We start from the raw sequence: 27,947 nt of genomic DNA on the forward strand, positions 1-27,947 counted from the left end.
TACCATAATTGCAACATAAAGAACATGATATTTTGTCAATTTGTATAATAGATAATAACTTTAAGATTAATACAGTTGTTACACTCACGTTTCCAACATATGTTAGCACTCCAGTGGCACAGCAATATGTCTGCTGACTTACAACAATAGAAACTGGGTTTCAATACCTGCAATGGGCAGACCACAGATAGCCTATTGTGTAGCTTTATGCTAACAGACAAATATATTTGTTTCCTGTATTTGTTAAGTGATTAGCATGTGTAAGTTTTTATTCTCACTAACCCTTTATTGACTTTTCATATTTCTAGTTTAGTGGTGTGGACTCACAACGAGTTCTTACAAATGTATTCACACATGATATCACAATGGCCAAATGAGACTGCTAACCTATTAGATTTACTCATTTGATTCTTCTATACTTATCATAAAATTCATTTTAAAATTGTACACCTGCTAAATTTAGGTAAGCAAGCATTATGCAAATGAACTACTAATGGTTTCATTGAAGAAATCTAACCAATATTATTTATTAATTACCAAGAAATATGAAAACTCAGTATTATGTGAAAATATATTAAACAATTAGACCAAATTGAAGGCATATACAATAAGTAAGTAGATATTTCCTGATAATACAAATCAACCATCTTCATGACATCATATGCAAGTAACACTGGCATGTTAGTACAGATATAACTCAGTAAAGACCACTAAATGCAAACATCTGTGTCATGAATGTAAGAATCCCAGAATTAACTGGATGTTTTATAAGGGTACATAGTTGGATGATGGAAGGGTGGTCAAAGTTAGTGAGATATTGCCAGATTATTTGAATGCCACTGTGCATAGTAAATAGGGAAATACTGCAATTTCAATGTTGTCAGAAAAACAACAATTTCTGCATTTTATATGCAAAAACAGCTCGTTTGGGTTGAGAAAATATTTTACATTGAAGAGCGAACAATGTTTCAACCTTCTTCGGTCATCGTCAGGTTCACAAAGAAAGAGGTAACTGACTGGAAGCTGACCACATGTTTGAAAGGGATTGTGTAACTGAGTGTCGGAATGTAGACTACAATACCACTGGAAGATAGCATGAACTACAATGAAAGAGCAGCTAGATGGAAGTCACTCCTTACCCCAGGCAATACTGGCTGTCTTTGAGATTAGCTGGCATCATAGATGCCATCACACTCTTTGTGAATTTGAAAAACTAATTTATTTTATTAGTCCACTTTTTCACAATTCTCAAACAGTAGATGAACTGTCTGTAAGCCACAAGATGTGCATATTTCTGTTAAGTGTAGTGTATCTTTAGGGTATATGGATAATCAGAGTTGATGGCATACAAAGGGAGAGTCAATGCTGCTTGAGACATTAAAATTTTTAGTAAGGCCTTCTATCAGTATATACTCAAGACCAGTTATTCAGAAAAGGCAGTGTTAGAATACCAGATGGAACTTTTGTTAATTCAGCCTAAATCTCTAAATGGTGCATTGAAGGTCAGAGCTAGACCAATCACATTATATGAACTTTATTGATTATGCATTGTTCAACCTTGACTATCCTCTGTGAAAATATCCCACAGAACAAATTTCTGTGAATCTCATTCAAACTCATCCCCAGAAATAAGATAAAATCCCAAAGGTCCAAATTTCATGTTGTAAATAGGACAGGTAACCATGTTTTTGTCTTATATACCACAATGGACAGATCCACTAAATGCTAATGATAATTTTGTATCTTTTGTTTTATGTTTACTTATTTAATAAAATTATTTATTTCTGAAGCAAATGTCTACTTAATGGCAGGCTGTGACCAGTATCTGCCTTTCACACATGCTAGACATAATCTTACAACAAATATGCAACATTGTGTAAACAATACAATTTCAAAAGTCAGTAGCATTTGTGCTATTTGTTCTGTCATCCAAATCATGCATGGTCTGATAATATCAACAGTATTAGAGAAGCAGTATGCCCTAAAAAGAGGGAAAGATTTTTTGCAACTGTTTTTTCCATCTAAACTGAACATAGGATGATAATATTCACAGTGCTAGGTATATAATGCATTTTAAGAAAATGAGTCAACTTAGTGCACCTCTCCCTTCATCTAGCTAAAACATTATGTGATGATATATATATATATACAATATAAGTTCATCCATTCAAGCCAGAGTGTGTTAATATGCACAAAATATGTTGTATCTGTTTCTTCATTCAAAACCGACATCTAGTATATTTGCAAAGTCAGGTACTGAAGATATATAGTATATATATGTTCTTTCATCCTCACGAGATCTAGTGCAACAATATACACAACATTAAATAAACACTCTAAAACCTGTAAAGTTTTATGTATCTCTCTCAAACCATATGAGATATACCAATACACACAACATAAGATAATTAATACATCATAAAAACAACGAAAAATATACTGTATTTGTTTTGTCATTCAGTTCAGTAATTATGTGATATTATACCATGTGATTCATAATTTCATTGGCAGATAATAATTTAAAAATGGAGAGAAACTGGAAAATAATTATTCGTAGTAAACAATGTGGTTTATGGACCTAACCTGTAAACAACGTAAGATGAACAAATGAATCTAGAAGCACAGGAAAATTTACGTCAACTGTTTTTTCGTCAAAACCAGAACCTGAACATTTCGTGTCAAAATTTACATTCTTTGTGCATACTCTGGACAACATTGGAAAATTTACTGTTTTAATCTCCTTATCTAATTTAAATGTAGTATGATAAAATTCAAATATATAGATAAAAAAGAAACAGACACACACATGAAGAAACAGGAAAGTTTGTTTCCACAAAAACTACAGTTTAATGTTTGATGCATTAATGAGACACGATTTACTATTCTTCTTTCATGTTCGTCTGTAGACGTACCTAGCGCTCCAGTCCATCAGTTTCAAATTCAGATCGGAGAGGAAGAACGAGATCAGCTGATGATGATGGTACGTGATGGGTATATGACAATGGAACAGGCAGTACAAAAGGTAAGCGTAATTTTAATCATCTCTTTTTCCTGTTTACAGGCCTATCTGTTCTTCCGATATAATAACTAAAAAGTTAACCTGACCACCAACTGTTTCCCCTTATTATTCTGCAGAAGCCTACCCTTGCGTGCATGAACGCATTGTGACGTACTTTCAACCTGACTGTAGTTCTGCGCATGACCCTGCCTTCACTAGACAAGCGGTCTATCAGGTGTGCATATGATGTTGTTGTGAATAGACGATTTTGCGTATTAACTTGTTTTTGATGTACATTGTTTTGCCTTTGTACACGTGGTCTGTTCTGAAGGTGTGGCTACCGTTCTGTGTTGACGTATTCAGAAGCCATGTAGATAGTAATATATTATTTTGATAAGTTAGAAGTTGGTTTCAACCCAGATCATACTGTAGCGTAGCAGTAGTGGCCGAGCGCATCCATCCGTTAATGAGAGACACTAAAGTAATCGCATGAAAAGCGAAGGAAATGGTAATTGTTCACGTAAGATGCTGCTGCTTCCTACTCCCAGTATAATATGTGGAATGAAGTGGTTAAATTAAGTAATAAACCTTCATATATTTCAAAAAGTAGCAGTGAAAACGTGATATTTGAAACCCCCTACCTCGAACGGAAAGCTAACCAACTTAAGTATCATGCCAACTTACATAATATTACTATAATATTAAGCGAAATATCAGTTTAGCCATCACCAACGTTTCTTCTCTGTGGAATAGTTCTTCACCATTAGAGAATGAAGATGTTACACTAATCATCAATGATGTCCATTAAAAAGGTTAGTCCATGATTATTTTATAATTTATTTTTATGTACTTTTGTATCACGTTTAAGTGCCTTCTTCTGACAAAGTTATTAATTATACAAACTAATGGATAAAGAAACTATAATTTATAAAACTTCAAAAATACAGTTAATATTTACTTTGTAAAGAACCTAACTTCAACCAGTCTAATGGCTGCATGTATGTTTATTGATCACTAGTCTTTTATATAAATATTTATCATATATTTCAACCACAAGTTTTGATTTCACATCAAGATAAATAACAGCAAGTTCATATTGCGTAATAAGTCTAATAATTATAACCTATTGAAGGCTAGAGTTTTAAACACTGTCAGCTTTCATTATTTAAGTTAGATCAGTAGCAGAACAAGCATCCAATGAATGAAAGCATACATTTATGCAAGGGAACATTTCTAGTTAAGTATTTAATAGCATGCATACTCATAATTAATTATTTTTTAAGCAAAAGAAAAGGGTTTTAAACTTCATAAGATGTAATTGATAAAACTTTGTTACATTGTATATAAAAACAGTGAGTTTAAAACATGGTAATAAAGTCTAAATATGCTACATGTAATATTGCTCACTTCAATACATGTGCATAGTTATAAATTATAATGGGAGGGTTGAATTCTAAACACTTGATGTGAGTGTAATACCATGTATATTTTATGTATACTATATATAAACTCAGATGAACCTTTAACTCCTGAAGATAACATGTATAAGTTATTAAAACTAAAGGTTTCTGACAAGTATTAATCTTTATGTTTAGAAAATTATTTTAAAAAGTCAGCCTACCTGTAGCTAAGCCTATAGCCTAATATAAATTAGTAAGTTAAGACCTAAAGAAATTTCAGTATTTCTTTGTTATTGATGCATGGAAAATTTGTATAATTGCAAAAGTGCCAACACATAGAGAAGCTGCACAGTCACTGCACTGTTCATACCTGGAAAACTTGTTAAGTTGTTGAGATTTATAAAGAATTTTCAAATCTGCTATGTGAATTTTGAACTGGAGAATTTTCACACTTGGTACATTTTTAACATATGAAGCATATCCACTTGAAAATTGCTAATATCTCAACCACTGTGAAACTTACCACACTGTTATTCACTGTGTAATTTATTAAACAGAAATAGAAAATGATAGGTCATGGAAATTTGATTCTTCACAATATAAAAGGCATATTATGGCTTGATGGTTAAGGTTATGATTCAAATTGTGTCACCAGACATGTTTCCTCTTTCAGACATAGGGATTTTATAATTTTACAGTCAATCCAACTTTTCATTGGTAATGAGTAGCCTAAGAATTGGTGGTGAGTGATGATGATTAACTGCCTTCCCTCAAGTCTATCACTTATAAAGTAGGAATAGCTAGCACAGATAGCCCTCATGTAGATTTGCACAAAATTAAACAAAGAAACATGATACAAAAAGCTATAAAACATTCAACACAACATAGAACCAGCTAAAATTTTTAAAAAAACTTATTGAAACAATAGAATATAAAACTCTCCATTTTGTTCTAGAAATTGATTATTTAATTAGTACTTGTGGTGTCCTTCTTTATATATGCATTTTGAGTAGTTATCTTAAAATGTGTCGACATTTGCCAAGTCTTTGTTTAAGTAACTACTGATTACGTATTGGATCAAATATATTCAATAACAACACTATTTTAATTTCACTTTGAATTCATTCTGTTTATCAGAATAGGTTACAGTGTCATTCTCATGTACTTTGGATCTGTTTTGTTTACTTATATAAAATATTAACATTAATAATGTTAAGTTCAGTCTGGTTGTTTAGACAAAACAGTATAAATACAATATATACTTGGTCTTTAACTGTGGCAGTTTATATTGTATAAATACAAAGACATTTTTAATTGCAATATTGTGCATGCATAATTACACAAATATATTTAATGATAATGTTTACTGTGTAAATACACAGATCTTTAATTTGATATTTTGGAATCCATAGTTGCAAAACCTGTAACTGTAATACTTTAGTATGTTTTTGAGCTGCAAAGACTCAACATTCATATTTAATATGTATAAATACTCAGAAGTGATAAATGTAACAAGCAGTATCTACAGTCCTGTTTTTTAGTGTGTGTAATTACACAAATATCTCTAATTGTGATATTTGAGTGCAATTAATAGATATCTTTCACTGCAATAGTTTTCACAAGTATACAGAGTGCTAAATATTTTAACATGGTTAAATAAAAAATATACAGAGATAATTAACTGTGGCCTTTTGACAGTATAGTAAGCAGCCAGAAATCTTTAGATATAATTTTGAGATACTGTGGTATGTATAAGTATGCATTATTTTAGTGCTTACAAGTGTACAGGGAACTCATTCTCATGTTTTGGTCGGAATAAGTATGCAGATACGTGTAACAGTGATATTTTAGTATGTTTAAGTGTCAAGCATGTTTTAATTGTAATATATTAGTATGTGTATTTGTTTTTGATATTTTAGTGTTTATCAAATACATAGAGATCTAATATGTCAATATGTATACCAAAACAGATTTGTAATTGTGATATTTTTGTGTTATAAATATGCAGAAAAATTTAATTATGACATTTTGGCCTTCATAAGTACAAGGAGGTGTTTAGTTGTAAATCTTGATGGGTATATATATATAAGGTTATTCAGAACTTTAAATGTGATTTAATTTAATGGTAACGTTTTAGCTTATTTACGTGCAGAGGTACCTGACATCTGAGTACACTTAGGTGTCGAGTACAAATTGAATTACAAGAATGGACTGGAGCAGTATTTAATAAATTCGTTAGATGTTATTCAGACTTGCAGGGTTTATTAATGTTAAAGCAGCTTCATGAATATTTTCTTTATAAGTATAACATAGCTTGGTATTTGGATTACACAGATTGGAACTTTAAAAAAAAAAGACACTCATGGATGCTGCTGTGTGAAAATTCGTTAATATGTTTTATGTGTGTTTTTTCTTGTTTGTGTTCTTTTACTTTCAAGAATATAACATAATCATGGGGAAAATCATCAACTCACTTCTCTTGAAATTCATTAAAACTTAAGTTATGCATGAAACTAGGTAAGAGTGATGGGTGATGAAGTTTATGAACATTATTGAGGTTATAGAGAAATTAAACTCATTCATAAATGCAAAGAGAAAATAATTTTAGTGAAGAACCTACAAAACTACAAGCTTATTTCCCTAATGTAAACGTTGACATTATTATTATTTTTAATTAATTAAAGTGAAGGTATGTTGAGTTACATTTTACCGGATGTGTGGATATCGAAATAAGTAATTTAGTTGGCTAGAACACGGTATTTTACCGATATAATCACACAATCCAGTCATAAAGCACAAGATGCAGGATACGTTAGCTTTTAATTTCGTAAGTTAACTTACAAACGAAATTGTGTTTCACATTTTTAAAACCGTTTTTCTGTAAACTAACCCAATTCGCTTTTTATTGCCAATTGTTTGCGATAAATTTGAAACACGAAACCTTAAATATTTACTTATCAAGATCTCAAAGCTGTTTGAAAAAAAAAATCAAATATTGCCCGAATCCTTAAATGAAATTCTTTTTACACATTTGATGTCTAAGAAAGGACAACAATTTACAAATCGATTACATGTGCTGACTTTGGCTTGTCTCTAGAGCATTTATTTTCATCTGCTCTTTTAACTACCCTACTCTGTTGTATTCAGCAACCTATTGAGGTTCTATGAACCTTAACTAACGTGTGCTAGCGTGGGCAACGAAGTTTGACCCTTCCTGTATGATTTCAGAGTTCCAGTATTTCATTAAGAGCCTAATGTCAAGCCTGAGTGAGTGTATTGTACGGTTTTGTAGTCTATAATTTGAATACAAGATAACTAACTGGCTAGAGACCAAAGCTTTATTTCATCGTGTTTGTTATATAATTCTCAAGGACAGTATACATGTGTATGTGTCCGTATAAAGGAAACGACATAATCTTCAAAGAATTTCTTAACTACATAGCGTACAACATCATCTTGGTATGCAACTTGTCAATGTGATTAAATAAAAGAACACAGTTTGCGTTGATCGTACTGTTAGTAGAGTTCTTTCAATATCACAAAGTATTTAATGACATCCTTAGAGCTTAGTAACAGACACTGTACATAAACGTTTAATTCGGTAATTGAAAAATGAGTTGATCATCTAAGATAGAAAACTCACACGGTTGAATTTCTTCTGCAATTTGTTTGGTATGGATAGTTTGTGCCAGAACTGGTTATAATGTGTTTATATACATACCATCTTTTCCCCATTTTGTTATTTAAAAAAATTCTAGTAATAGTAAAAACTACACACAAATATTTCTCAAATGGTGTACAGTATGATGAAAGAATTAGTAAAAAGGCTAAAAGTTAAAGAGCGTGGTACAATAAATATACAAAGTAGTAAGTGTAGAGAGAAGTTGAAATAAAGATACGTTATATTCAAAGAAGAATGAACAATAAGAATAAATATGATTGGAAACAACATCAAACCTACGGAGAATGTACAGAGAGATTACAAAAAGAACATTCAAGAAGTAAAAAAGGATATCAATAAAGTTAAAACAAAAGTACAATAGGGCATTTATAATTTGAAAAAATACCGTAAAAACAAAACTGCAGAAGTACAACAAAAGATAGGTTTAATGTACATAAAGATTATAGCAACGGTATTAGTGAGGAGGAAAATAACATCAATGAAAGTAAAAAAGAAAAAAAAAACATTTGAAAGATGAACTGATGAATACAAAGATCAAAATCAGTCACATCTCTCTTCAGGAATTCTAACTCAAGCCATCATTATTAGATAAAGAATAGGATAACCTATTTGTTTTACACAGTTACCTCTACTGTTGTATAATCTGCAGAATTTTCCTCGAAACTCCGACTATTCCAAATCAAGATCCAGAATTTAGTTGACCAGTTCATTAACAATGCATCATTGAGAAATGAATGGACCATGATGAAAATGTTTCATGAGAGGTATTAGAATCATTGCAAAATAATTTCCATAGTGAATATACTGTGTAGCGAACAACAAGCTATTCTATCTGCTGTTCATATAAAAGTACCACATTTGATGGCATTAATAAACCTTAGAGCTAAAAGCCATAACAAATATCAAGCATTGGTGCCTGTCTAATTCAACAGGTTGAGAGGGACACACCAGAAGGTATTACCCAGAGCAAAATTCGAGAACAGGTTACAGAAGAAAGAAGTGACCTTATTCAAACTTGTGTGAAAATTTGGAAAAGCTTACCCAGTTCAGAGATGATTCACATGAAATGGTGAATTCGATGGCACTTGGCCACTTTAAAGATTATGTGAAGGATATGACGATTATAGTAAAGCTGAGTAAGTGTACATCTTTAAAGAAAGCACTCAGTTGGTGGAAGAACTTGAATCTATTAAAGTCACGAGTAAACAACTAAATATATAACCTAGAAGTTACATGATTGTCAGATTGAGTAATATTTAAGCCCAAACTCCCACTGACGATAACCTGGAAGAACTGAAAGGACCAGTTGCATGACTAGTTACACAAAATATAGAAAATATACAAGATAGTAGTGTTTCACGTCACACTTGAAACAACATCTTATCAGGATCTTTAGACAAAAGTATTTAGTAAATAACAGTTTTTTTAAAAGATGCCAGTAAAAGGCAGTAACTAAGCAACTCTTATAAATGTGAGGAATCAACAGCTGTCAATTAACCAGGGAGATAATATGTTAAAGATAAGTCTCAGAGCCCAACCAAATCAAATGCACAACAAAGAATTAAACACGCATGGAGAAACTGAAATTAGCTGGAGTTAGAGGTGAAGTTCTGCTGTGAGTTATCCATAATATCCAAGTAGGATAAAATTCAATTGTGTAAAGGAACCGTTCCATTATTACCAAGTAGTCATGGGGCTCGACTCACAGTCTGAGGATTGTGGGTTCGAATCTCCGTTCCACCAAATGTTCTCACCATTTTGGCTGTGGGTGTGTTGTACCTTGGCAGTCCCACTATCTTTTGGTAAAAGAGTAGCTCAAGAGTTGGATGCAGGTGGTGATGATAAGATGCTTTCCCTTTACTATTTCACTGTTAAATTAAAGATAGCTAGTGCAGTTAGCCCTCTTGTATCTTTAAATAAAAACAATTTAAAAAAATCAATCCATGGGTTTATATACAGGAAACTTTGCAATATGTTAATCAATGTTAATATGTTAATTCTACAACTACGAGTGTTTGATCAAACATAGTAATTAAAGGTCGAAAATTGTCTCCAGAGATGAAGAAATGAGATGAAGTGGTGTGAACCGCATATTTACATAAAATTCCATCAATAAAAATTTGAAAGTTGCTCTTATTGTAGGAAGTGTTCCGCACTTTGTACATGTGGATGACTGATATCAAGGTAGAGTGTATATCGGTAAGTGGCTTCATGTAGAGGCACGGATGTAAAGTTTGGCTAGGTGCAAACAGCTTTACAGTCTGCGAACAGAAAATCGTAGCACACTGTATGGCATTAAATTCACCAGAGGTTGAACTTCCAACGTAAACAAGGAAGGCAGTCATTCTATGACCAATATGTGAAAAACTTGTACCAGTACTTATCAGGCATAAACTTATATTTTGTGATTTGGGCATGGTAGAACTCAACAGTATATTCTGGGGGATTAATGGTTGCAAGAATAAAAATTATCATTACGGACACAAAGACAGCAAACCACAAAGTTTGAGTCGCATCTGGATAAAAGATTGTACGATGTGAAATTATACAAACGGTTCTTCAACATCAGAGAATGCCTTTAAGACAAGATATAGGAAGACTGATATCAAATTCGTATTTATAAAAGCAAATTTTAAAAATGTACATACATATATATACACATCTATTTTTTCATAAATAGTTAAAATCTTTCTTTTTTCAGAAAACGGCCATGTGGCTAATGTACGCCACAACGTAGCTTCACGAATTTTACAAACATAAGTAAGTAGAGAAATACCAAGAGTATAGACCTGACTTTTCCAATTGGATGCAGTACATTATAGTGCAGTGGTTCTCAACCTTTTCTGACTTGCGGTCAACTACGACAATCTGAAAATTTTCGAGGCACACCCGGAAAGCCTTAACGATTTTTTAGGTACACGTTATACGACAAGCGTTAAAAGCCTTAGAACGAAAATCACGGCCAAAGCAAGCGATAATAATGTCATTGTGCATCACGTTTAGATACACGTAACACAGAAGAGTTAACTTAAAAAGCCTTAGAACGAAAATTATGGCCAAAGCAAGCGCTATTAATGTCATCTGCTCATTGACAATACTATCGTTTACTTTGGCCGTGAGTGTCGTTCTAAGGCTTTTTAACGATTTTGTGGTATAGAAAAAAAAAAAAACTTTTTATTTTTACATATGTTTTCAATGTGACGCTTGTGCCTGCTTTCGAGAGTAAATCAAATTGAAGTGAGGCTCTAACGTAGACAAACAAGCTTGCATTTCATCATCGACTGTAAGAAGCCTCTCTCTCTTTCTGGCTTTAATTTCAGTCAATGCTGAAAATCCAGTTTTGCAAAACCACGAAGATGCAAATGAAAGCAGAACTTCAACTGCTTTTGAACTGATTGTAGGATATGAATTTTTAATGGAGATCCAAAACTCATCCAACCGCTTTTCGGGAAACAATGACTGATAAAATTTGTCGTTTCGTAAATCAATGACCTGGTCTTCCTCCTCAGTTGTAAGATTTGTTGTCTCATTAATTCCAAATAAATAGGTCACTCAGTTATATTCGTCGACAGCAAGTGACTGGAAGTAATGTTTTAGTGCGGACTATAGGTCGCTTTATGTGTTCAAAATTTGAGGGACAATTTTCTTCTTTGACGGACATTCATTAACAGAAGGAAAACAATCAAGGACTCCTTTCGAGATCTTATTCTTCCACAGCGTCACCTTTTCATCGAAGGCCTTCAGTTTGGACGTTGCAGTAATAATGTTTTCAGAGGGCCCTTGGAGATTTGTTTGTTTGTTTTTAAATTTCGCACAAAGCTACTCGAGGGCTATCTGTGCTAGCCGTCCCTAATTTAGCAATGTAAGACTAGAGGGAAGGCAGCTAGTCATCACCACCCACCTCCAACTCTTGGGCTACTCTTTTACCAACGAATAGTGGGATTGACCGTAACATTATAACGCCCCCACAGCTGAAAGGGCGAGCATGTTTGGCACGACGGGGATGCGAACCCGCGACCCTCAGATTACGAGTCGCACGCCTTAACACGCTTGGCCATGTCGGGCCCTCCTTGGAGACTTAAGTTCAGAGAATTTAATTTGTCAAACAAGTCGGAGAGAAACCTTCAACCACCAGATCTCATCATGAAAAGAACATTCAAAACCTGCAGTGTAATTAGCTTTTGTAGTCAACCAGAGAAGAGAAAAGTCGAGATTGAAGTGGCCAAGATTTGATGAAATTCACCACTTGAATAACTTGATTCATAACAAGAAAGAAATTATCATAATGTTTGATTTTGTTGGCGCACCAGAGTGACGATGATTGCTAACGTTTACGATTTTCCATCTTGCACAATGACTGATTAGGCCTCTGTTTATGATTGCGCTTGCACAATGACTGATTAGGCCTCTGTAAGCGCTTTTTTGCGTTTTGCGAACAATTGAGCAACCTTATAACTTGCAATCAGTCCTTTTTCGGGCAACTTAATGTAGTTCACAAGTTTCCTTGATTGTTCATGTTGTTGAACTGCGAGATACTCGAAGTATTCTTTTTGTTTATCCTTGACAGCTGAATGTTTTGTTTCCAAGTGTCTCTTCAGTTTGGATCTCCCAAGCGGTACTGATGACCTGTAAATGTAGCAAAACTAACCTACTGCAGAGAGAATGCCGAGTCAAAGAGGTGTTTGGGACGCTCGCTCGTAATCTGAGGGTCGAGGGTTCGAATCTCCATCACACGAAAAATGCTCACTCTTTCAGCGTTATAACGTGAGGGGCAATATTCGTAGGTCAAAGGGTAACCCTCTAGTCTTATACTGGTAAATTAAGGGCGGCTAGTACAGATAGCTCTCGTGTAGCTTTGCGCGAAATAAAAAAAAACAAACAAAACAAACTTTCTTTTCTTCTCTGAAATTAGACGTCCTGTGAAGAAACGAAAAATTGACAAATAAATTTCCAGATAATCCACAGAATAGTAATTAATTATAACAGTATAAGCAAATGTTATTTAAATAGTTAATGTATTTCAAGTTATTAGTGATATGTAAATGACTATTACATCAAACGTGCAGTTGTGTATATTCCACCAATGTATTTATTTGTTTTGATCTCTCAAACAGCACTGGTAAGCCGTGAATTCCTAGAAACTATTCAACTGTAGACAGATTATTGAATAAAAGGATACGTTAGCCTCTATGTCAATAATGGATCCTTCCTTTGCTTCACTGAAATTACTTGTTTTAGTGAAGAAGAGAAAAATTCACAAATAAATTACCAATTAGTCTGTTAATTAATAATGAGAAATTAATTGTAACAATAAAGCCACATGATATTCAAACACCTAAAGTGTCCTACGTTATTAGTGGTGAGTGCATATCAGAACTGATAAACTATGTACATTGCACTACAACGTAAGTTCTAGTATGTTTATTTGCTTTATTTTCCCAAGCTGAGCCGTGAATTCACCGAAGCTAGTCTACTGTAGAAGGACTAGCAAATCAAAGAACAGATTAAACCTGTAACGTCATTCGTGTTATTATTCTTTTGTAAGCTTTATTTGTGTTTTAGCTTAAATATTTACATATGGATCTCGTTATCGCGATGACGTTAAGATTTTGAAAGTACACGGTTTGTTTTCAATTTCGCACGTAGCTACACGAGTGTTAGCTGCGTCTGCTGTCCCTAATTTAACAGTGACAAGACTATAAAAAGTAGTTAGTCAACACCACTCACAGACAACTCTTGGACTATTGTCTCTATTTTACCAACGAATAATTGTATTGACCGTAATATTATAATGTTCCCACAACTGAAAAGACGAGTATATTTGGTGACTTGGATTCGAACCTACGACTTTGCGAGACGAGTGCCCTAATCATCAAAAGTTAAGAATATATGAGTGAAGTTTGAGAATGAATATTAAGTAATCAGTTTTATGATTTAGTTGCGTATTTTAACGTACAGCTCTGACACTTTTATGTAATTTTAAAAGTTCACTTTACAGTTGTAGCAGTTATGCGTATAAGCGTCGGTGGGATGCAAAATCACAAACCTTTGTCTAAAAGTGTACGTCGCATTTTATGTATAATAATGGACGCTACATTAAGATGTAGGTTTTAGCATCGTTAGGCAGAATGTTGTGTGTCTATGTGTGTTTTTCTTTTGGCAAAACCACATCGGGTTATCTGCTATGTCCACCGAGAGGAACCGAATCCCTGATTTTAGCGTTGTAAATCCGTAAACTTACCGCTGTACCAGCAGGGAACCGGCAGAATTTTAATAAACTTTTCGTGAACATCTAACAAAACAAATCGTTTACGATCCCACTACAATTTTTATTATGGGAACAATTGGCTGTTGCATTACAAAAAAAAAAAAAAAAAAAAGAGACAAAAATAAAAAAGTAACATAGTGCTCAGTGTCCTCTGAAGGGCGTTGTAATATGGTGCATATTTGAAACAGTGGTTTGTGCAGCTTTGTGTATTTTTTAAAGTAGTCTTTGATATAGTAGAGGTTCAGTGCCAACCTTTAGTTGAGTCTCAGAAAAGGTGTTTAGTGTTAAAAGTGAAAGTTGCTGTATCTATTCTGCTATTCAGTTTCTCGTGTGACTACTCGTTGAATTTTACAGGGAAGTTTATAAATCATGTAAATGTAGCAAATGGTATTGAAGAAATTAATTCCTTATTGTTACATGGACGGGACTTGGCAATATTTTATCAAGTAATAAAAAATAAAAGAACACGTTACAACATTTATTTCTTCACTGAAATTCAGAAATAAATTACCAGCTAATCCGCTGAATAAAGATGAATAATTAATTTTAATGGTATAGTCACGTGCTATTCAAACATTTAGAGAATCAGGGAAATAGTAATATTAATATAATAGTCAATATTAAATATTCTATGTGAAAAATCGATAAGCAAAAAATGATTTCAAAATGGAGACTTGAACTCAAAGCCCTCAGTTAAGAATATGTGGTAGTGCTCTGGCTTTATAAAGTTACCCGAGGGTGCAAGATTCAAGTCCTGGCCCTGAATCACTATATGTTGCGTATCCTTTGGTCACCTAATATAGTTTATATAAATCGTGTTAAGGTATTTGAGGTGAGTGAGGGAATACACGTCAACAGCCCGTACCGGGTTTATCGTATCCCAGCCGGCCTGATAATAAATAGCATACTTCTGATTGTGAAATGCAATGAAAGAATTAAGAGTAATGTGAGGGAAAAAACGTTTTCAGTTACGTAACAACAAATTCATGAACGAATGTTGTTTCGCGAGACATGAAAAGAAAGAGTTAGATAAAAGGTAATAAATTGACAAGTCTTAATGAAAGTTTCATAGTTTTATTTTGTGCAACGTTTAGAGCAGACGTCCTTCGTCAAAAAGTAAAAACCTTTTTCGATAAAATTAGGTTCAGGAGTAATAGTTGAAAGGTAAGAACATACTTGAATTCTAATCACATGAGTTCACGCTAAAAAGACTGATAAATATTTTGTAAATATTGTTAAAATTAATAAGAATGTGGAAAATAAATAATAAGAGTAACTAAAAATGAACTTAGAGATATGGAAATAAACAAATTATCAGAATAATAAAACAGTATAACAAAGTAATAATACTCCAGGAAAATAAATATGAAAAGAAAAAGTATATCACCAAGTTAAAATTGAAAAAAAGATATTTAATAAGAAGTTAACAGTAAATTAAAGGCGTTTAAAGTAAAAGCTCAAAAAATTTATCTAGTGAATAGTTTGGCGAAGCTGTTTTTAAGTATTTGAAAGTAAATCTTTCGTTTATACCGTAGCATAAGACGTGTCATAATCTTTCTCGTCTTAAGTTGTTAAGTGGTACATACCTCTTGACTAAGACTACTATGTTAGAGTACCATTGTGGTCAGGAGAATTGAAGGATCTAGGAATCTGGAGGTCAGTAGAGGTCTCCTCTTATAGAATGAGGTGTTCGCGAAAAACGATCACTATGTCTGCGGGTTGTTTCTCTAATGTGTATTTTGTGACACTTGCTATCTGGGTGCAGTAAATGACGCATTTTGCTGTGCAGGTGTAACCTTCTCTGACGTGAAAAATGTAACTAGGGCCAGTTATTGTGACGTTGTTTGAAATGTATAGACAGGTGTAACAAATGTTTTTGGTAGAATAATGAGTTTGTGATTAGGATTAAGAGACTAGAGGAGATGTAGTAAATATTTCAAGAATGATGAGTCAGTCATTAATACTTTATCATTCTTAGCCGTGGCACAACGTCTCATAGATTGGCTCTGAGGTTTTGGGTTGTTGTTGGGTTTTTTCAAATATAAACTTTTAGCTCATAGTTACGTCATCTCTTGATCAATTTGAGATCTAATTACAGTTTTAGACTTAGGAGGTCAAACCCTTTCGATTGGCATGTTTATCCACACCAAAGACCTCGTTATTAATTTATTCTTATTCTATCTAACATAATTTCAGTTAGAGAGTAGGCTGGTACATATCCTGATGAATAATAAAATTGAGGGAACACGCATGCCACACGCATGGTATTACTGGCGCACAAAAATATAGCTAATGAAAAGGTCTCAAATATATATTTAAGCTAATCCTGCCTGAAAGAATTTCAAGCGCTCTAGCTGTTGATGTTTCCCTCTTCTTTTTGTATGATATTTGTTGGTAGCATGTTGAAGGGTTGGTATATTATTGGTAAGGGGATTTTATTGTTTTGGATTTTCTCTCTCTAGGTACGATAGCATTAATTTTTGATACAGCGTTTCTATTGTTATAGGCTTTTGTGATGGCATCGGCCGAGTAATTACGTTGTTCGAAAAATTTTGCCAACACAGTGATGTTCGGAAAAACAAGGTTCTTTGTCCTTAAAGCATGAATGTCTCAGTGTTGTGCACTGAGCTTAAGGATTGATAACCTTGGCTTGGTAGGGATAGGAAGAATGGTATTTTAAGTAGCCATGACTATCATTATCTCTGCAATTTATGTTAGTGCAGTCCAAAATAAAAGACAACAATTGCTCTTGTTCGAACTCATTACTGTAGCAGAAAAATTTGTTACACCTGTCCACACATTTCAAGCAACGTCACAATAATTGGCCCTGGTTACATTTTTTACGTCAGAGGAGATTACACCCGCACCAATATATGCTTCATTTACTCATCCAGATAGCAAGTGTCACAAAATATGTATTAGAGAAACAACCCGCAGACATGGTGATCGTTTTCGTGTACGCCTCCGATTTGTAAGAGGAGGCCTCTACTGACCTCCATTTTCCTAAATCTTTCAATCCTCCTGACCACAATGGTACTCTGACATCGTAATTCTAGTCAAGAGGTATGTACCACTTAACAACTTAAAATGAGAAAGACTAGAGCACCGTCTTATCTTCCATCTCAACACCAAGTCCCCTTATGTTGTGAAAGAAATATCTGCTTTCAAATCATAATAATTAAAAAAAGAACCACATCAACCTATTTAGTAGATATATTTCCTTAAATCTTTTCCTTAAACTCGTTTAACTTACTGTTTACTCCTTGTTAAATCTCCTTTTTCATCTTAACCTTGGTTAAAGTCTTCTCCTTATCATAATCATTTCCCTATAGTATTATTATTTTATATTACTATTCTGCAATTTGCTATTTTGCGAACTTGTTTATTTTTGTGTTTTTGTTTCTAAATCCAATTTTAGTTGCTCTAATTACTTGTTTTCTGTATTCTTGCTAATGTTAATAATATTAATAAAATAAGTTCCACGATGTTTTTATCAATATTTTGTCACATTGAACGCATATAATTAAAATATTTGCATATTCTTACCTTTTGACGATTTTCTCTGACCCAGATTTCATTGTAACACGGTCTGTAATTAATGCCTGACGAAGGGCATCTGTCCAAAACGCTACACAAAATAAAACTTTTAAAAGATATTGGTTTAGACGTATCAGTTTATTCTTTATTATCTTTTATCGTTTATCTGCAATTAACTTGTTTTTATAACTATATTGTATTCAGAGTATTTTAAAAAGAATTTTCAGTGGTAGGACGAACTTTTTAGAAGAATCTAAACATGCAATCCATCATTTAAGTATACATATTACAATAAAAAGCACTTGCAAGAAAAATATCAATATATGAGGACATACTAGTTATAAAAATTAGCATCTATGTTACGGCGTGTAATGGAATTACGGTTTAAAGCTCTTTAAATAGTTTTACAAGTTTATTCCACGTGTTACCTCAAAACATATTAACACAGTATCATCTCGTTCCGGTCCAATTGACTGACTTAGTAGCGAGAGAATTAACATTAGGTTTTATGGAGTCAGTTGTTAAAACAACGAATGACGAACAGCATATGGTCTTTGGGCATTTGTTATGGTCAACCTTTGTTTTAGTAACTAAAAATGAAAATAAAAGATTTGAGATGAGTGTAATTTGAGGTAACAAGGCTGTTTTAAATTTGGGGTAAGAACATGGGCTTCTGGGGCAAAAAAACAAATTTTTCATTGGGACAGGAAAGAGGGCCCACTGAGGGGGGGGGGTGATACCTCAATACTTAGTATGATAAGAAACACTACGTGTATTACATTGTTTCACTCCCATAACTATTTCCTCCTGCTTATTATTTTGTTTCAAGTCGTACATTCACAAAAGTAAAACGAATAGCGGAAATACATATCCCAAAAACTGGCAAACAAGAAATTGTAGTTTTTCGTTGAAATTGTTGTATATAAATTAGACGTCAGAGTTAAAGATAGCTATAATTTACATACACAGTCTCTAGCTAAAATCTACCATTTCTGGATGTTGAATTTTTATTATAACTACTAGTGCTTATTATAAAAATAAAACGTCTTCATACTCACCTACATTTTGACTCTTCTCATCCATATAACATCAAAAAATCAGTCCCTTACTTTCAGATGTTAAGACTTCGCAAGTTATGCAGTAAGAATGACGATTTTATTATCAAAACACAGGAAATGTCTCAGTTTTTCATATACACAAACGCGCGAAAAAAAGTGCCAAAAATCTCTTGTATCTAAGGCTGTGTCTAACATGAATTTTAAGTCTCATGGAAAACTTTTACAATCTATTACAAAAAATTACAAGTCACATTCCTTTTGTCTTAATACATCATCCTGGAAACAAAAGTTAAAAAATATCATCAATAATAACTTTTGGATATACAAAACTGTTTAAGTTATTATTTAATTTCTTCAATGATTTAATATTTAATGAATATTTAGTTTTTATAACAAGAGTGTTAAAGTTCGTATTAAAGGCGATAGTTATAACAAATGTCGTTATGTAATTCGGTGTGGATTGTATGTTGAGTATACAATTACCGTATTTTTCGGTAATAAGACTCACTTTTATTCCAAAAAAAAGAGGTTTCAAAATCCTCTGCGTCTTATATATCGAAGGGCAAAACTTTTATGTCTCTACTAATTTTGAAGTATTCTAAAGAATAATAGAAGATAACGTTGAACAAATAAATAAATTGTAACTGTGAAAAATATTTTTATTATTTTGAAGATAGCCGTACAATAGGGGTGCGTCGTGTACACCAAAAAATATAGTAAATCGTTGTGATATTGTTGATGTCATTTTTCTCGAAACCTATTAAGTTTTCTCGCTACGTGAGTATTCTTACACTATAGCTTTTCCTAGTTTGTAGAACGTTCTAGGACTCAGTTATAAATGTAATAAATATAGGTAACCAAGGGAGTGCAAGTCAACTGAAGAAATATTCAGCCAGAAAAACGTTAGTCGCAAAACATAAAGTTAGCCAGCGTTTCAGTGATGAGTATGAACGGGTGATTTCTGTAGTGTGCATCACATATGTATTGTAACAAAAGAAATGGGGGAAAGTAGATTTTTCTTGTCAATTTGGTTCTAAAATAACTGAACCTGTCTGTGTGGACTTTTAACAAAAGAATTGGCCTTTTTTTTTTTTAAATTGCGGTTGTAAATAAGGTAAGCAACAATAGTCAAGTAAAGTAAAGGAAGTAAGAAAATATTAAGTTAGCGAAAGTGAAGTTAGGCTGCGTGATTGTTAGTTTAACCATAACGAGCAATATTTTAAAGTGATATTCACAGTTAACAGAGATAACGAGAAGTAATTTATTTTGTCAAAGGGTGTTCTAAAGTCACTGAATCCACCTGTATGGACTTTGACTAAAATTAGATAATAATTTAAGGTTTAGGATACAAGTGTATTGTTTGTATACGATGTCGAAGTTATATAGGTCTGGCATGACCAGATTGTTAAGGCACTCGACTCGTAATCCAAGGGTCGCAGGTTCGAATCTCCGACACACCAAACATGCTCGCCCCTTTCAGCCGTGGGGGCGTCATAATTTGACGGACAATCTCACTATTCATCGGTAAAAGAGTAGCCCAAGAGTGTTGGTAGTGAGTGGTGATGATTAGCTGCTAAATTAGGGACGACTAACACAGATATCCCTCTTGTAGCTTTGCACAAAATTTAAACTAAATATTTTTAGTAATTTTTATTAAAACTGTAAATTTGTGTTTGCCTTTAAGCACACTTAACACACATTCTTTTAGTCTGTTAACTTGCACTATAAAACCTGATCCTTACACACATATTCTGATCTCTCCTGAAAATATTTCTGTGGGGTTTTGTGAAAAGTTATACACTGGACAAACAGTCTGCTGTTGAGTTATCAAGTTCGGAACATCTTAGTTATGTAATAAGATTAGATAAAGACCATCCCTCTGGGCGCAGTTTTGAAAACAAACAAACTTGGAACATAACGTTAGTGACGTCTCTATAGTGGGACTCAACCATACACTATTTGATGTTCTACAAAGAGAATGACTTGAAAAAAGGGGTAATTCATAAACTGGAATTTGCCATCCTCACTGATCAAATGAGCATATTCCTTTTTTTTTTCAGTTCTGTCACTATTATTTCTTGATATGATCACGAGATTTATCACATTGTTTTTAATTTTATTTGTTACAAGCTGAAATACACGTCAACCATGTAGCTTTGTGCTTAATACTACAAAAACAAACAAATCGAATATATACATGTGTGTGTGAAGGTGAAACAAAACTAATACCTATTGTTTTAAATGCTTCATGAAAGCTGGTGAAGCATTAAAATCCCCTAAATCTTAAATCGTTGCCCCAGTTATTTTGCGGTAAGCCTGTATGCTTACGACGCAAAAAATTACATTACGATATCATGATGGGGAGAGTACAGATAAACCATTGTGAAACTTTACGCTTAAAAACAGCCAAATCAAAACCTAAAAGATTGGGTTTAACAGTTTAGTTACGGAATCCACAGAAGCCTATTCGATTTTAAAATAACTCAACTGAAGAACTGTTCTTTCGAAAGTTTTCTGCTGAGGTGTTTCTTTATCAAAGTCATGAGAATATTATATCGTTTTTTGATTTCTGTCGTTTTGAATTTTCCACAAGAGGAATCATTTGATGATATGGAAAGGTAAGAATATTTAGTTTTATTCACCTAAATTCTTAATTATATTTAAGCCCAACTAATTTAGGCCTTAAGTTAGTTAGGGCCTAATCTTAACTTTGTTATTTAAATATAGAACTTAGGCTTAAGTACAATCTGAACACTTAGTTCATTTATCAAAATAAGTTTTTAAAAATTGAAAACACATTTTTTGCTGTAGAATGTGTATTCAGAGTTAAATTTTTTCCTATTGTTTCTTTTATTTAAATTGGATGTCATTGTCTAGTATAAATGTAAAATACATTTGGTGCAGTTTGTTATATTACGTTGCTACTAAGTATGATAATTAATATGGCCATTATATTTAGTTAAACTTTTCATTAGCATTTTAAAAACCATGAATGAAAGCAGAACATAATTTTTTAACCTTTCTAAATCCAGTATTGATAAGGCCTTTTGACAAATACTAGGACTCATTGATAGTAGTGTATTAAGGTAGGGGAAAGAGGGAGCTTGGCTTCAGAGCCCATGGTCTTAATGGAGGCCTGTCGATAATTTTATTCAATGTAAAATTACGTGGGATGTAGGACCTACAAAAATTACTAGCCCCTGTGCTTACACAACCTTAAATCTACCATTGCCCATTGGGCCAGCAGATATAAACGATGATCTAGGTGATGAATACAGACAAGATGACAGCAAAAAGCATTTTATGATATTGTGTGAATACTGAATGTCATCTGTTAATTCCGTGTCACCTGATTACTACTCAAAGACACACAAAATATGGTAGTGGCTAAAAACCCTTGGGAATGATAAAAACTGAAGATAAAGTAAAATTTAATAACCCAATCATCTTATTATCATCAAAAATTATCCTTCCAATACAACTTACAAAGACTTCCATCCTGATATATGCTTGTTCTTAGTGTATTTAAAGAAATTGATTCATACTGTTAATTTTTACATTTTGAGCCAACTTCTTTTTTTCATATTCCATTTTATACTACATAATATCTTGTTTAACTAATTTGTTGATGTGATCTTCTATATATTTTAATTCTTCTGTTATAGCAGTCAGTTTGAACTTAAAATTGTAATGCTTTTTAAAGATTTTATATCTTATACTCTTAATAAATCAACATAGGTTTATGCTTGGCATTTTTCCTTATAAGACACATCAATTTTTAATATTAAAATAACCAGCCATTCAAAAAATTTCATCAAACCTTTCATGTTTGTAGGTGTTGGAAAAATTTCACCATGACCAACCACATGACCTAAGTAAATAGCTTTGGCTTTATAAAAGTCAAAATTTTGCCAAATTTAGTGTGAGATTGGCTTTCTTAAGTCACTCGAAAACACTATATAATACACATAGGTGTTCTTCCCGGTGTTACTGTAAATTAAAATATCATCAACATAAATTCTAACATCTGACAGATTGTTGAGACATTGATTCATCATTTGCTGAAAAGTTGCATACGAATTCTTAATCCTAAATAGTATTATGTTATACTGGTGTAATCCATAAGGAGTAACAAAAACGGAGGTTTCTTTTGCTCTATCAGTTAGAAGAACAGCACAATATTCCTTCAGCAGGTCACATTTTGTGATATATCTAGCTTTTCCAATGTTATCAATACAATCCTTCATTCTCAGAATGGGATAGGAATCTGTCTTTGTCAAAGCATTCACTTTGTGAAAGTCTGTAAATAACCTAATCAAACCATCAGATTTAGGAACCAGTACACAACTTGAAGACCAGTCATTTGTACTGAGTTGTGTAATGCTATTCTCCAGCATATAAGATATTTTTTTACTCATTTTATCAGCCTTTATTGAATTTACATAATAGAGATGTGGTTTCACAGGAGAAACATTATCTATATCAACATCATGAACAGCTGTGTTGGTTTGATTAGGAACACCCAGAAATATACACTCATATTCAGTCAATAAACTAGAAAGCTGATTTTTTTTTTAGGCAGGTGTTTGAGTTTTGAATAAAGATTAGCCAGAATGTCAGAATTACTCAGTTTAATATTGCATTAATCTCCAGTATTTTCAAGTTTATGGGCATCTGAGTCCAAGAGATTGTCAACTGTATTAGTAGAACACTCAACAGCTAAAATGTTTTCAAATACATCTCAAATATGATAAGACTTCAACATACTGTTATGACACATCTTTACAGCCTTCTAACAATCAGGTGTATTTATAGTCTGTCTCATAGACTATCCAAACAACCTCACAAGGACCATATTACCTAGCTTTGAATGGATGTCCCACAGTGGGTAGTGAATCTAAGACAATGTCACCAGGATTGAAATTATGCTCTTCAGCCTTGTAGCCATAAACGTTTTTCTTTTCAGTTGGGATGACTTCAAATTTTATTGAGTCAATTCAGTCAGTCAAGTCAGTCTGGACTGAAACTTGGAAATATAATTCAGTAAGTTCATTTCTTTCGGGTCATTTTCCAACCTTTGTGCCTTCAGCAGTTTCAAAGGACCATGCCCTAAGTGACTAAACATCAACTCGAACAGGCTAAACCTTAGTGAATTCTCAACTGACTCACAAACAAAAATTAATAATAAGTTAACTCCTTCATTTTAGTCCTTCTTGTTGGACAGCAAGTCCAAATCAAGTTTTTCAAGGTAAAATGGACTCTTTCAAGATCACCTTGCAATTCAGGATGGTATGCACTAGATTTTATCTGTTTAGCACCAAGCTGGTAAACAACCTAGACATAAAATCTGATCCCTGAGCAGACTGAAATTTTTGGGTAAACCAGCAAATATAAAAAAAAATTAATTAAAGCCTTGAAATTATTTTGGCTGAAATATTTCTTAAGGGGATCACTTTAGCAATACACATTTAACAATATACATTACATGAATTAAGCTGAAAGAAACATAGGTATTAAAATAAATGTATATCAGTAAATCTGTTACACATTAAGTCTTATGTTTAGTATATGTTAAAGGTATTACTTTGATTCTGTTTAAAGTCATTAGTTTTAAAGAAATGTTTGTGCATTTGTTTCAGTTTTTGCAAACTGGTATATGTTAAAATGTTAATTTTACAAATACTTTTTTTGTTTTTTCGTTTGAATAGTAAAGTTGTGGGCCTAAGTACAACTTATCACTCTAGTCAAATCCGTATGTCTTAATGTTCTCATTTCAACTTTCAAATGGATCATCTTCTATACATAAGTAAGTTATCTTCAAAGTTATTGAGTGGGTACTTGTGGAAATGTTTGAGAATATTTTTATTATTCAGATATTTATCTTCACTAATTAAGCTGTTAAAAACCACAAGTAATATAAAAGAAAAACTGCAAATGCATTAGAAAAAGAAAATTCTATAAGTATAGTTTTTGGGTAGTGTATTCACATGGCAGAAAAGTATGTTTATTTTGTAAAAATTAAAACCATCATGTTAAATGTTCTTGGCTTAATTGGAAAATTACAAAAAACTTTATTTTTAAGACTTATTAATACACTGCAGTGTGAACCATAATTTTTTCTAATTAAAAGTTCAAACATCTCTTTTCTTTTTATTTCAGATTTTATGAAGTTCGAAATAAAAGGATATTTGTGATTTGGTGGATTTTTTATGAATATATAAAATTTTGAATGAATCACTAAATAAAGAAGTCACACACCATTCTGAAAGACCTACTTGTGCAGAAAACTACAAGGTTAGTTATTTTAACTTGGTTATTTATAGTAAATACTATATAAAAGTCACCTAAAGAATCAACATTGAATTTTTTGCTCTTCAATAATATTAAAAAAAATGTTAAAGGTGAAGATCAAAATACTTGAGTACTTTAAAACTGTACCATCCATGTCAAACAAAAATGTTACTGTTTGAAATACTACCAAAGATTATTATTGTCATTAAATAATAATTGTGTCTAGTAATATTATAAACCAAAATCTAAATTTTAAAATAAAGACAGTGTAAGTTTTAAATTCATTTCTTTTGTAATTTAAACATTACTAAACTACTAATTATTTCTTTTTAGCAGCCCAAACTACTGCTTCTGTTATTTGAAGAAGAAAATATTATTTATTGATTTGAGGTAATTATATTACTTCTAATTATAATTGTTGTTTAGATAGCATGTTGCACTTTTATTTTTCATATTAAAATTCACTGACTTATTCTAATCAACAAATTGATTCATATTACTATAACTTTTGCATTAAGTTTATAAAAAATGGTTTAAATTTTGACAAATATGGTGACAGTCTATGTGATAATTAATATGTTGACATGAACATTTTGCTTTATTAGATTGGAATATGTAGTGGTAAAAATAAGTTTGAAAACTGAGTTGTGCTTAAAAAGTATAAAACTAAGTAATAAAAAAATCTCTAGTCAGATAGTAGTAAAGTTTTATAAATGTATAATTATAAATTAAAATGTTTATTTTTTTCTTATAGAACCAACGAAGAAGTTGATGGAAAAAGTCAGTGCAGGATAGTTGTTCCACAAACAATCTCCAGTATATTACAGAAGTACTAGTTTAATTAAACTCTTATTTTAAATATCATTCCAAAATCCGTCAGCATTGATAGTGTCTCTTTTTTTTGTTTGCAGAATTATACATGAGATATAAAGTTTTATGAATTCAAATTGCTTAGAATAACATTAAATCATGTATACTTCTAGCCTGTTTTACATAAATGTGTTTTTTAGACAGACATGTATCAGAAATTTATTTTCACTTAGTTACATATTGTCAAAATTTGGATGTTTAGTATAGAATAAATTGTTTCATATTTGTTTTTATATTATGCTTTTTACCATTGTAAAACCTAAAATTCTCATGGATTGTGTGCAACTTTACATTAATAATTTTATCACTGCAGTGGCTTTTAATAACAAGTCATTTAATAATAAGACTGTTATGAAGTATATTAGTTTTTTTTAAAAGATTGTTCACATGTAAATGCATCTTTATCATTTCTGTAATAAAGATTTTAGTTAAAAAATTTTTGTTGTCTTCTGCTCCTACAAGATTTTTGAAATTACTGAACAATTTACAAAAGTATTTTTTACTCTTAAACAACATATTTTAAAGCTATCTACCACATACATTTCTGTAAAGTTACATACAGTTTTACATTGTAACAAAAGTAATTATAGTTCAACATAACCTCATTACTACATGTTCAAGAGTTTAAAGTTAAGCAGATTACATGCATAATTTCAACATAATTCATTTTATAAGTTCAATTCTAACAACAAGATACATCCCCATCTTCACTTGTTTTGAATTTTTGTAATTAAGAATATTAGAGCTCTGTTTTCAACTTCTCATATTTCAAAAATTATGTCTAAGGTTATTAGATATATCTCATTCTCCTGTGTTCCTAAAATTCGACATGAAAAAGTATTATTGTCTTTCACATATTTCAAAATTTCAGTAATAAGATTACAAGATGTGTTTTCAGTCTTTTGCTTTCAAGAGTATGATATGTTTAGGTAAAACTGAGGTAATCCCAGAGCAATGGAATAGGTCTGCGTAATAATAGGAGATTCAGTCAAACAATTTGTTATAATGTAATGCTATCTTTCTGAGTATGTAAGCTGTGAGAATGATTGAAATATAGCAGATAAACACAAAGTGAAATAGGAAATGAACAATCTTTATTGACATCACATGGGACTCAAACATAGTGTGTACTTGTTTTATTGATATGGAACTATCTTCAACTGATCAAGCTGAATCTATGTACCAGACTGCCTAAATCCAATGTTCCTTACCTTGCAAGAAATTTTATAGTTACTAAGAATAACTAGTGCTACCTACAATTAATCATTCTCATTCAAATATAGGGGAAGCAAACCATAACCTTAAGATATCATCTTAACTACCACTGAAGGACACTGCTGTTTTGTTCTAGCATAACGTGCAGTATTGAAGTAAGTACTTCTCATGGGCTTAATAGATATTGTCAGTTTGAGGATAGCAATGGAACAGAAGTAGCTGAATGAAATTTCCTTAATGTTGTTCTCAGCCACATGTTATGTGAAACCTGTATACATATATAATAAATAGTAAATTCAGAATAATACAAGAAGACAGAAATGCATGGCATATTTCTATACCATACTTTCCTTTCTTGCATGCTTCAGATTTGTTCTCAAGCTGACAGTTAATTTGATTTTAAAACTGATAAGTTTTAACTTACACTCTGGTTGAGGGTTGTGCTAACTACAAACATCACAACTGTTTTACAAAGGTACACAATACAGAAGAATCTTTTAACAAAGAAATTAAACTTTTGTATCATACAATTAAAAAAGTCTTTTTAATTCTGCATTTGTTTTGTGTAAACATTTTCCATAGTCACTCTTTCAGTGTGCCCCATCTTAAGAAATTAATTTAATAATAT

The 27,947-nt window shown here is 32.2% G+C and overlaps 1 protein-coding gene and 1 long non-coding RNA gene across 8 annotated transcripts in view; both read left to right on the forward strand.

Moving 5' to 3' along the window:
• LOC143240507 (SAM and SH3 domain-containing protein 1-like) overlaps positions 1-27,947 on the forward strand; it is a 188,298-nt gene that overhangs the window by 106,334 nt on the left and 54,017 nt on the right. For both annotated transcript variants that reach the window (XM_076483039.1, XM_076483040.1), the window contains exon 7: positions 2,907-3,022. In XM_076483039.1, coding sequence (XP_076339154.1) covers positions 2,907-3,022 — 116 coding nt within the window. The remainder of the gene's footprint in view (positions 1-2,906; positions 3,023-27,947) is intronic.
• LOC143240508 (uncharacterized) lies at positions 3,219-26,537 on the forward strand. 6 transcript variants are annotated; one of them, XR_013021790.1, is made up of 5 exons: positions 3,219-3,810; positions 24,652-24,749; positions 25,103-25,237; positions 25,568-25,624; positions 25,989-26,537. It is a non-coding gene; the product is annotated as an uncharacterized LOC143240508 (long non-coding RNA). The 6 variants fall into 6 exon arrangements; XR_013021791.1 differs by lacking the exon at positions 3,219-3,810 and adding an exon at positions 12,469-15,384; XR_013021789.1 differs by lacking the exon at positions 3,219-3,810 and adding an exon at positions 17,410-21,561.

This window comes from Tachypleus tridentatus, chromosome 13 (genome assembly GCF_004210375.1).
Source record: "Tachypleus tridentatus isolate NWPU-2018 chromosome 13, ASM421037v1, whole genome shotgun sequence".
Classification (NCBI taxonomy): Eukaryota; Metazoa; Arthropoda; class Merostomata; order Xiphosura; family Limulidae; genus Tachypleus; species Tachypleus tridentatus.